Here is an 11,816-nt window from a genome sequence, read left to right on the forward strand (position 1 = left end):
TCTTCAATTCAGCCCTGACAGTCAAACACATCCCTCTCCACCCCGCCCTCACCAACACCCTCCCTCACCCCCCCTCCTCCAAACCTCTCTTAACCTCTCGGGGCTGAGGTGTCAGTCGCCTCTCCTGCCGCTGTGACTGACATGTTCTCCATATTGACGGGTCGCTCTTCAGAGGAGACACTGTTCACAGCCGATTTCCAGCTGCCGATCGTCTAGAAAGTGATAACAGCTCTGGAATTTTTCAATAGTAGCAGCGGAAACACTTTCAAATAAGTCTGATGGCGCGGTGGACAATACTTTTGTTTTCTTTATACGGAGTTCTGCACGGACAAGGTAAGTGCGCACGCAACACAACTTGTAGCCTATTGCAATGCCCTTTGTGAGTATTCGAGATTTAAATAGCCAGTCATACTCTTTAATAGGGGGAAATTACAAATACTGTCGAAGTTCAGCTCTGTTTTCTTTACTAAAATGTTTTGTTTTTTTCTGTGAGTGTTAGACCTTGTTGAGTCGACCCGTGTCACTAGTCCTCAGAAGTAGACTGGCTCTTTTGCCCCAAGTTTCTTCTGTGTGTTTGTGATACTCATTCCTTCATACCAACACTGCAGAGATTCAGACTCCTACTTTACAAGAGTGCTGTCAGGATGGGAGGGATCGGGCCCTGAGAGGACAAGACTGTACAGTCCTCCCCCTCATCTCCTCTTCCCACACCTGCAGGTAAGCAACACCTGGTTTCTCAAAAAGCAACTTGGTCCCTTGATGGGGTCTCAGAAAGGGGGCCCAGGGACTAAAGGAAAGGTCGGTTTAGGGACGATCGAAGAGGAAATGCATGCAAAGCTGTTTGCATCTGTGACTCACCTAGCATTTTCACTTCCCTATTTCTAAGAGTGAACAGATTCATTTCCAGCTAAAAGATGTCATATTGGGAACAAGAAGCGTTAAACAACAGTGGGAAATGTGTGTTTCCTGTAGACCAGGGTTTGCAGTGGTATTTTGTTTTTTAACGCAGGAAACCCCCTCAGGGTTACAAGCCCCAAATCATCTCCGCAGCCCTCAACCATCCATCCCGCCGTGGAGGGTTTTACCACATAGTAACTACATAGTAAGTGCAGGCGTTAAGTGCCCCCCTGGAGCATTTGTAACACTAACAGGCTTCATTTGACCGTAAGAACATAGAGGTGGTGATTGATGGAATAGAGGAACACCTGGTCAACACATGGAGGTCAGTTGAGGGAGCGTTTACCTCGGAAATAACTGGGCGGGAGGCACTGGAAAGACTGTTTTTTTTTTTTTTTTTGTCATATGCAAAATCAGGCATGTTGAATAGAAAACATAAAAACACTTTATACCTTTTGCAGGTACACTCTTTTCAAAATTGTCATGTTATCCCACTCTTTTTATGAATACAGTTTGTTGTTCTACAGGAGATTTCATGCCAAATGCCTGATGTTGATTTGCAGGATTGCCCAGGAGCAGTGCTGTGAAGCAGCAGTGGGAGACCAGCTCTGTGACAATGGCATCAAGATGGCCCGGGGTCAAGGAGCCTGTGAGAGGCCTTTCTTCCGAGGAGACCCCTGGGAAACCAAAATCTCCAAGGTCACCCTCCTGAATGTCAATCTCGATGACCATATTTTTGTCATTTACACGACTCCTTATTCTAACACACGAAGACAACACACTTAGTCCTCTAGAAATCAATTCTTTTCTGTCGATATTTAATTGCATCGTCTCCTTCTCCCGTTTAGATGTGTTGTGACTGCTGTGTGCTCGGTCTGATGCTAGCCGGCCGCGGCTCGAGCTGCGAGCTCCAGGGTTTGTTGCTGGCGAGACAGTGCGCGCACTCAGCTCAAACTTGTTGCGGCAAAAACACGACAGAGGGACTCGAACCCACTGTTGAAGGTAAAAGACTGTCAGCCTTTCTGTGCCTTGATGAGTACCACTCGGTCTTATCATGGAGCGGTGATTACTGGGCGTCCCTGGCACTCAAAACAATCAGTTACTTGGACATTTGCACACGTTAGGTCCCACTCAGATTAGACCAAGACAGAGTGTTTTATTTTTTCATTCCACATTGTTTTTACTCATTTTCAAATCCTGGCGCCCAAATTACCAACAATACAACTTCACCTCAGACTGTTCAGTAGGAGATTCTGTTGTGTATAGCTAGTAGCAGCTGATGTAGCATTAACTGCAAGCCTCAGCAACAGGTGAGGAGCTGCAGAGTTGACATACTTCTTGACTCCTCCGCAGCGTGTATTTTAGTTTTTACACTTTAATCTTGAGCCCCAAGCAATTCAGACTCAGGTGACATCACGTGAGGCAGATTATGGGCCTTCATTTGCTGCTCCCTGGAGCCACAAGCCTTCATACTCACTTTTCACAAATGAGACTTTTAATGGACGTTGAAGTTTAAAAAATCTCAGGAATCGAGAAAGATACATCTTAAATATACGGTAGCTGTAAATTACAATTCATGAGACCTTGATAACAACTTATTAGAGACTGATGTGATTTTACCGGCAATGGGAGCAAAAGCTTGGCGGTTTGGTTGGGTTTAAAGAGCCAGTTTTTAAAAGAGTCGAGTGCCCAACATCAAAACAGGCAGTGTTCCCGGATTAAAGACATCAGTCCTGTTTCCATAAACTGCTGGATAAAATGGCCTTGGTGTGGCAGCTGGGGAGCAGATTGCTGCCAGAGAGACAGAGAGGCGAGCAGTCATTGGGGTATTCAGAAGACTAAGCTGTAGACACCTTGCCAAATGGTACCTCAGGGCCAAATGGTGATTTGATTTGTAGCGTTTGTCACCTTGCTAGCTTCAAGTGAAAAGAAACGAGCAACAAAAGCAACACAGCAAGCTGCAAAAACACAATTAGGGAGAAAGCAAATTGCCAAGGTCAGAGAGATGTAGGCATGATAACACAAGGCCATAGAGACTTAAAGAAATCTTACGAGTAGTTGTTTTTAATCAAAGCTTTTTTTTTTTTTTCTGTCCATAAAAACCAGTGACAGAGAAGCCAGGGGCCAATGTTGCTGCCAAACCTCCAACGAAAGTGGACGCCTGTATAGGTTTGACACTTTTTAATTTTTTTAACTTATTAAGCGGCTTCTTTGTCATAATACGAGACGCAGAAAGATTTTGTCCTGGCGTGATGAGTCCTGAGATTTAGGTGTCCATCTCGTCATGTGTCTCACTCTCCACTTCTTTCAGACTCCAGTTGTTCCCAGTTGTGTGTGGATAATGCTACATGTGCTTGTCATGATGGTTACCAACTGCAAAAGAATGGAGTGAATTGTGAGGGTAAGTAATCTCAATAAAAGCATGACTCATCTAAAATTCTATAGCCTATGTAAATAAAGGACTTAAATTAAGTGGTATTTCAAAGCGCACCATGGGGATGTTATTTTAGCCAATTAAGGTTTCCTAATTTTTCACCAAAAATGACATATTTATTTGTCTATTACTTTAAAGAACCTGTTCATAAGTTTTGGTTTATGTCGATTTCAGTCATACCTTTTATCTCTTTGCTGATTTTGTCCTCCGCATATGTAGGTAGTGTTTTTGAACTTCTGTAGTGTGCTGTTAACTGTTTTGTCCATATCCTACCCTGCGCCATCAGTTTCAGGCAATAATTACAACAACTTAAGAATATTGAGCTTGTTGTTGATGGAGGACATATAGAGAAAGCAGGATTCATTTCAGTTTGTTTCAGAACCAGTTACAAAATCCTCACAGGAGCCGATAGCTGAACAATGAAACAGCTTCTATACTTTATGTAAGATAGCTAATTCTAGCCTTCAAACATGCTGCTTTTTTCATTATCCATCCTTCCATCCGTTATCTATACTGCTACTGCTTGGGCCAATCACAACTGTCATTGGGCGAGGGGCGAGGTTACACCCTGGACTGTTACAGTCAATCACAGAGCTGAGATACAGAGACAGACAAGCAGCCACACTCACATTCACACCTACTGGCAATCCAGAGCCACCAATTAACTTAACCAGCATGTCAGAGAACCCACATATGGACGATGAGAACATGCAAGCTCCACACAGAAAGGCTCCTGTCAGCCCGCATTTAGATGATGTTCATGGGAAATGTTGTGCATGGTAACATTAGCATTAGTCTGTTAGCATGCTTACATAAGCAGACAGCTTAGAAACACTAAGAGAATTGGATTCTTTTTTTTTTTAGAGTTGTCTATATATTGTATGTTTCCGGCCGTCCCTGTGGGGACAATAAAGATACATTTGACTTTGACTTTTTATATCTATTCAAGTTTTCTAAATAGAAGTACAAGCCTTGCTTTATGTCTTACAGTAAAAACAAAATTGGACCGCACAATCCACGGAAGCTTTCATATATGTTTATGCCCTCTTTCTTATTTTCTAATGGATGTTTCTCTTCTCAGATGTTAATGAGTGTCTGACTAACAGTCACAACTGTGTGTACGGCCAAGTCTGCATCAACACAGAGGGCTCCTTTCGCTGTCAGAGGGAAACTGGCTGTGGCACTGGGTATGAACTCACGGACGACAACAAATGTCAAGGTAACAAGTCAGTATCACTGCAGAAAAAACAAAACATGTGAATAAAGGAAGCTGTCATTGGAATTAGAGGGGGAAAACAGATTTTCCCATACCATGTTAATTAAGTTTGTTTAAGTAGTAGAAAAGCCAATATCTGACCTGCAGTTTTCAGTATTTCACGTAAAAAAAAAATTGCTCCCATTGTGTGTTCCAGACATAGATGAGTGTTCTTTGGGGACCCACAATTGCAGGCCGGATTTTCTTTGCACCAACACCGCAGGCTCATTCCGTTGCCGGCCAAAGGAGAGGTGTGGAGACGGTTACATTCAGGATGCAGTGGGCAGCTGTATAGGTGAGTTCAGTGTCGCAAGCAATTTGATTTCTCTGATAAAAGGTGAGCCGACTTTGCTAAATGTGTTTCATTATTTAGATATAAATGAGTGTCTGGCCCGTACAACTCCATGCCTGCCTGGCCAGACTTGTATCAACACAATGGGCTCCTACACTTGTCGCAGGAACACAGTGACCTGTGGAAGAGGCTACCATCAATCAGAGGATGGCACACGTTGTGAAGGTAAATCTTGTCACTGTAGTCCCAACTTTCTGATTGTATCTCATCTTAATTTCCCCGTTTTGACCTAAAGAGGTAAAATGTGTTATCCTTATGTTACAGATGTAGACGAGTGCCGTACAGGAAATATGTGTGTTGGCCATGGTTGTGTAAACCAGGTGGGCTCGTACCGCTGTGAATGCAAAATTGGCTTCAATTTCAACAGCCTCACCAAGATGTGTGAAGGTACAGCACAAATTCATTGATATATTTGAGTTTAATTTGTATTTGGTGCGTATGTATTTTCAGGTGAGTATGAAAGAAATAAGTGACAAGCAAAAGAGCAACAGTGGAGAGATATGTTTTCATGATTGTCAATGTGCAACTCGAGCTCTTTATTCAAATGAGGATATCGCTCGTAAATCCGGATTTTCAAATTCATAGTCCGTCCCCTGTGTTCTGTAGATATAAATGAGTGCAGGCATTATCCTGGGCGACTCTGCGCACACAAGTGTGACAACACAGAAGGGTCCTACGTGTGCAGCTGCACCTCCGGCTTCAAACTCTCCCATGATGGCAGGAACTGTGAAGGTAAAATTTGTATTCGTTTTTTTTTTTATAATCCATTAAATATGTATCTTAGAATTATCTAATGTAGTTTATTATGAAGTTTTTACATTTATGCCTGTTTGATGATAGATATCAACGAGTGTGATGCTAACCCTTGCAGCCAAGAGTGTGCCAACGTCTACGGATCCTACCAATGCTACTGTCGCCGTGGTTACCAGCTGAGTGACATAGATGGGATAACATGTGAAGGTAGTCCATGATGCTTAGTGCTGGAATGTATTAAATGTCAGATAATCGGGGCGCTGGTGGAGCAGTGGTTACTGCGTGCGCCACATGTGTGGAGGCTGTAGTCCTCCCGAGCGGGTGGCCCGGGTTCGAATCCAGCCTGTGGCTCCTTTCCCGCATGTCATTCCCTACTCTCTCTCCCTGATTTCCAACTCTATCCACTGTCCTATCTCTCCATTAAAGGCACAAAAAGCCCAAAAAGAAATCTTGAAAAAAGAAAAAAAAATGTCAGATAATCATTATTCATCATAAACAGGAACAGATATCGTTAACTTTTTCTCTCTGCTGCTCCCAGATATTGATGAGTGTGCTTTGCCAACCGGAGGTCATGTCTGCTCATACCGCTGCTCTAACGCTCCAGGAAGCTTTTATTGCACCTGCCCACCCAGCGGCTACACACTCGCCTCCAATGGACGCACATGTCAAGGTCAGTTGACACACCTTATCTGTTGTTGTGCTATACCCTTTTCCAATGCTTTCCCCCAAAAGGAGTTGTACATTTTGTTGTATTATTCTGTTAAATGTCTAAGCTATCCTTTCCCCTGTGTCTTCAGATATTGATGAATGTGCAGTTGGGATCCACACATGTTCTGTCTCTGAAAGCTGCTTCAACATCCAGGGAGGATTTCGCTGCCTTTCCTTTGCATGTCCTGCAAACTTCCGGCAAGTCGCAAAAGGGTAAGAGCTGATGGTTACTTGGCTTTGATGTGCTATAAAAAGGAGTGGGCTTTTCTCCAACTGAGCATGAATCATCTCACTGATCTGCAGATGAGTTGAAGAAGCTCTCATTGCTTCTCTCTCATTTTGCACTCTTTTAATTGTTTGACTTGATGGTTATAGCCCACACTTCTTGGTGGCAAACTCCTTTCTCACGCTCCAAATGGGATCTGTTGCGCCCTCTCTTAGTTTTTCTTTCCCTCTTCTTCCACCCATGTATGCAGCCTTTGCTTTCATTGTTCGCCTTCTTTCCGTGAGAGTTTTATTTTTTTCCCTTCCAGCCGTTGCGAGCGCGTAACTTGCGAGTTCGCGCAGGATCCAGCGTCGTGTTTTTCGCTCCCGCTGAGAATCTCCTTCTACAACGTCAGCTTCCCCGTCAACACTCCCGTCCCCGCTAACGTTTTCCGGATGGGACCCTCTAATTCGGTTCCTGGAGACAAAATGCTGCTCGACATAGTCTCTGGAGACGAGGAGGGATACTTCATGGTGCAGCAGCAGACTCATGGAGGAGAGATCGCACTGCGACATTCTTTATCCCAGCCCCGGGACTTCTTTCTGACTGTGGAGATGAGGCTGATCCGCTACGGGACGTCACACCTGTACATGGCCAAGATTGCTGTGTTTATCACACCTGAGCAGATCATTCGGCCCTCGAGAACATTTCCATATTAGCAGAAATTTAGAGGGGTTTGAAGTCCATCCTGATTTCGTATTGTTCACTCATCCATATTTATAATTTTTTGCTCCCATCAGTACTCGTGTTAATACTCACAGATCCATCTTCTATCTAACTTGAAACACAGTTAATATAGGGTCAATGAAATATTCTTGTTCAATAGGGAAACATAATTCACATTAAATTAAAATGATTTAAGAGCAGTCTATTCTGGTGAATCTTTATAGTTATTTAAAATAAAATACATATATATTCTTAGCGTGCCATTTTAAAATCATTCATATATTACATTTCCTTCTTTATATATTCTAAATCATTGGGCTCATCAAGAAGCAGCTTATATTTTAACAATAAGTCAGTTATCACCGCACTACATCATTTCCTGGCAATAAATGGGGATTGTAATGTTGTCATTGATTAATTGCTATTGAACTTTAGATGTGAAGCTTGAAAGCATATTTATTCTGGAAGCAGTGTAGTTTAGAAAAATGGAATAATTCCTCAGTATTTAAAAAAAAATGTGCATTTGTACTTTCTGTACAAAAGTTAGTTGACAGGATTGATATCACTTTTACGTCCGTGTGATCAGAACAAAGCTAGAACCAGAAGTTTGTTAGCTTAATTTAGCATAAATGCTGGGAAAGGAATATACAGTGGAGGCTCCAGGATGTCACTGTGCCTCCTCATTAAGAAATTCAAGTTCAACACATAATTTAGAAAACAAGGTGGATTAAGTGGTTGAGCTTTACCAGACCTGGTTTTTTGTGTTTTTACCTTTAAAGGGGCAAACTTAAGCTAATGCTAAGCCAAAGCTAATTAGCTTGTCTTGTATTGGAATTTCAAAAGCAAACATGAACTTGGTTATGAAATACTCATCTAACGCTTGACACGAAGGGTATTAAGGATATTTCCCTACACAAAGACATGAAAAATATAACTCTAATATATAATAAATAAATAATTTGACAGTAAAATGACGTCCATAGCCGACATGTGATGTGGTCTTGGGATAAGTTTCATGGTTTCAGACAGGAGTCTGTTAAAAAAATAAAAAAATCATATATATATATATTTCTTATGTTTCAGCATATGATGAAGCAGTAGATATTCAAGTATTATTACTTAATTCCTCCACTAGATGGAGCTCCACAGCTGTTGAGTATCTTTATAACACTATGACAGGGTTGTGCATTAATTTGCACTGATGGCAGCTCACTTTCCCTCATGTCTGCCCCACAGCTTCCCTCTGTGTGTGCGTTCTGTGTGTTTGGAATAAAAAAAGTGACAGATAAAAATGACTTTTCAGTCTTTATGGTTTTTTCTTTTCAATGGCCACTGACACTATTCTTGTGCTTCGTCTGCTGTGGTCATTTTCTAATGTTGAAACCAATTTTTTCCAATGATCTGTTCCAAGTGGTCTCAACATTAGATCAAACGGGCTTTGACTTAACGGACAGTAAGAAAAATAAGCGTTGAACTTATTTATGGGCACCTGGTGTGCAGCCAGCATAGGGCTCAATTAGTGGTGGAGCAGCATTACAGCTTATAAGATGGATGGTGCTTTTAGTGTTGGTATTGGGTGGTTATCAGTTAATTTGCTGAAAAGAATACCTAAAGGCTTGTAGCTGTGTTTGTCAGTTGGATGAATGCAGCCAGACAAATTTTCCACTGGTGGTTTTTGGGGTTGAATGCATACAGAGATTATTTAAAATGCAAAGAAATTACATTTTTATCCACTCCCCCCTTCTTAAAACCTTTGCATTACACAACCACCTGCTTCCATGCTTGGTGGGAAATGATTCTGATTTTTTAAATAGTGAAATACACATCATTATAATTAAATATTTTATCCTATTTATGTTTATGAGAGGCGCGTTCACATCGATTCTGTTGCTGATTCTGTCAATCATTAGATCAGTTTCCTTGTCCTGCTTTTCACCTTGATGTCAGGATCACATCAAGTGGCATCCATTCCTCTTGTGGGTTTTCTACCATGCCTTTATTCCCTAGTGGCATTGTATTGGTGCTGACTACCACACAATCATCTCTGTGGCTTTTCCAGCTGTTGACTTGGACTCACCTGCTTGCGCCTAACTGCATGGCTCTGCTCCCAGTGCCATTTTTGTGGTTGTGTCTGAAAACACTGCTCTCTTCATGTTGGGTAACCTCACTAACAGGATTTTAGGCTGAGGATTCAGAGCTTTTTTTAAGGCTAACCATGGAGGTCTATGGGGCTATTCAGGTGTTGCCAGGTTCTCAATGCACAACTCAAAGGTTGGGCTTTCATCTACGCTTTTTCTCGTAAAAACGGTTGTTTACTGTATGCAAGAAATGACACTTCAGATTGATTGCACTCATTATAATATCATTCCCTTTCCCTTCTATTCATCCCAATGTCCTTTTCAATTTCAGACAAGATACTTCAGTCAGTGTGCGTTGTATTAAGGCCTGTCAACCTAACGACATTGGCTGCAATCTGGACCCCGTCCACCTCATCACCCACACCAGCATCTCTTTGCCCACCTTCAGAGACTTCAGTGGCCCAGAGGGTAAGGCAAGGCAGAAGTACAGCAGATACTTAAATCAGCTTTCAGAGCCTCTGATCGATTGAATGTAATCTGTATTCTGTTTTAATATAGTAGTAGTTTTTGGTCTGAGGCTGAAAACTTTAACTCAGTAGCTTGTAATAACAAATAAGTCACCGCCTCATTGTATTAAAAATCATTAACCAACCTGCCACAGTTCATAAGCGTCACTTACTGATTCTTACCTACCAAATCATTGTTTTACCATGCCATGAATATCTAAATGTAAGACCCATTTTTTTCTTCAGACTAATACTTTAAACCAAATCTTCCAACAGAAATCGTTTTCCTGCGGACAGCTGCGGTCGCTAACCCTGCTCCTCTCCCTGCTGCCACGGACGTTTTCTTTGACATCCTGACTGCAGATCCCCAGTTATCTTTTGACGTGCTGAAGCGCTCCCACCTTGGCATGATCATGGGTAAGAGGAGAGAGGATCACTTGTAACCAGGCAGATATCACATTCACTTATATCTCTCCCAAAATGGAATAACAGTCACTAATCCCAGTCTGCATCATCCCTCAGGTGTGGTCCGGCAGGTAAAACCTATCATTGGCCCCATGGATTTTGTGCTGGAGGTGGCCATGAACTACGTCAAGTCCGGGATCATTTCACATCGCAATGTTGTCATCGTCCATGTCTCCATTTCTGAGTTCTGGTTCTGAAACAAGCTTAGCGATAAATGGGAAAAAGAAATAAGATATAACCTCTTCATTTCTGGAGGTCTAGACTTCTATTACAAAACACTGGTAAACACTTTAAATGTCATGTCAATGCTGTGGAATGCTGAATTTATATACTTCAAATAAATCACTGGAATTTGTTGATTTGCTACTGTTTGATATCATGAAAACAGTTTGCAAATCACTCATTTACTAACAATACATCTTTGCTATTTGAAACACAATATGTACTAATAAAAAGAAGGAAACTTTAACAAAATATACAAGTCAATGAGTGAGAAGTAAGTGGATGTATTAAAAAGTGTCAATCCTGTTTAACATTTTAGTTTAGCACAGTGGTTTTTAACTGGTCTAGCCTCGGGACCCACCACCAACTCCTTCATGAAAAATCGCGACCCAAATTTCAGATATTTTTCAACCAGTCAGATTTGTGCAATGAAATATTGTGCAGTTTGCACCTCAGACGGTACAAAACGTGACAGGCCAAAGAAACAAAACAAACATGTTGAAAAAGCACTTCATAGACTTTCTGACACAATATTTTTTCTAAACACACATTGGCGACCCACTAAAAATGTCTTGGTGACCCACTTTTGGGTCCCGACCCACCAATTGAGAAACGCTGGGTTAGCATATTAGAATGCTAAAATTGTAATTGCTAAATGATCAAAAAACAATGAATAGGAGTTTTACTAAAAAAAAAAAAAAAAAAGAAAACTACAAGCTCTTTATTATCTTTCACTGTCTACAGTAATTCACTCAGACTAAGATCTTTTTCTCATGGCTGTCATAAGAGGTGACGGTTGGTTGACCCAAGGAACTGTTTGATAGTTGCTCTTTTTCATGCTTCATTTGACAATAAAACGCTACATGTATGGATTATTTTACAACAGAAATATGTGTTTTGCACGCTCAGACTATAGGTCCATCTGTGGATAATAAAATGTGGTGAATTGTGTACATGTTTATTTTAACAGAAATGAGTAAGACTTCCACCACAGCAGACTAAACCAGCTGTCTTCTAGTAAGCATAAATGGGGTTTCCATCTGATAGTATTTCATGTTTTTCCTGTAATTCAACTCTTCAGATTCCCCATCATACCATACCACTTCCAGTTTGTGAGTATATTTCCAGTTATTCCACTCAAAAATGAATAATGGGACTCCTATACTGGGAATGTTTGGTTCTTCAAATACCTCATCTTAAAGCTGACAAATTGCT

At 41.4% G+C, this 11,816-nt stretch overlaps 1 protein-coding gene across 1 annotated transcript; it reads left to right on the forward strand.

Moving 5' to 3' along the window:
- Positions 1 to 98: 98 nt before the first annotated feature.
- LOC109988149 (fibulin-1) lies at positions 99 to 10,734 on the forward strand. Its single transcript, XM_020639543.3, has 17 exons — positions 99 to 333; positions 609 to 717; positions 1,461 to 1,596; positions 1,746 to 1,899; positions 3,004 to 3,066; positions 3,209 to 3,298; positions 4,413 to 4,550; positions 4,744 to 4,881; positions 4,960 to 5,103; positions 5,203 to 5,325; positions 5,545 to 5,670; positions 5,779 to 5,898; positions 6,230 to 6,361; positions 6,489 to 6,612; positions 9,740 to 9,876; positions 10,191 to 10,331; positions 10,437 to 10,734. The coding sequence occupies exons 1-17, from the start codon at positions 279 to 281 to the stop codon at positions 10,574 to 10,576; spliced, it is 2,070 nt and encodes a 689-aa protein (XP_020495199.2). The 5' UTR covers positions 99 to 278; the 3' UTR covers positions 10,577 to 10,734.
- The last annotated feature ends 1,082 nt before the right edge of the window (positions 10,735 to 11,816 follow it).

Source organism: Labrus bergylta, chromosome 23 (genome assembly GCF_963930695.1).
Source record: "Labrus bergylta chromosome 23, fLabBer1.1, whole genome shotgun sequence".
Classification (NCBI taxonomy): Eukaryota; Metazoa; Chordata; class Actinopteri; order Labriformes; family Labridae; genus Labrus; species Labrus bergylta.

Bases quoted from the DNA above. Each gene is read 5' to 3' on its own strand.
- LOC109988149 (XM_020639543.3), top strand. From the start codon at position 279: ATGGCGCGGTGGACAATACTTTTGTTTTCTTTATACGGAGTTCTGCAC. The intron at 3,067-3,208 runs GTTTGACACTTT...CACTTCTTTCAG, and splicing joins GAAAGTGGACGCCTGTATAG to ACTCCAGTTGTTCCCAGTTG. The intron at 6,613-9,739 runs GTAAGAGCTGAT...TTTCAATTTCAG, and splicing joins TTCCGGCAAGTCGCAAAAGG to ACAAGATACTTCAGTCAGTG.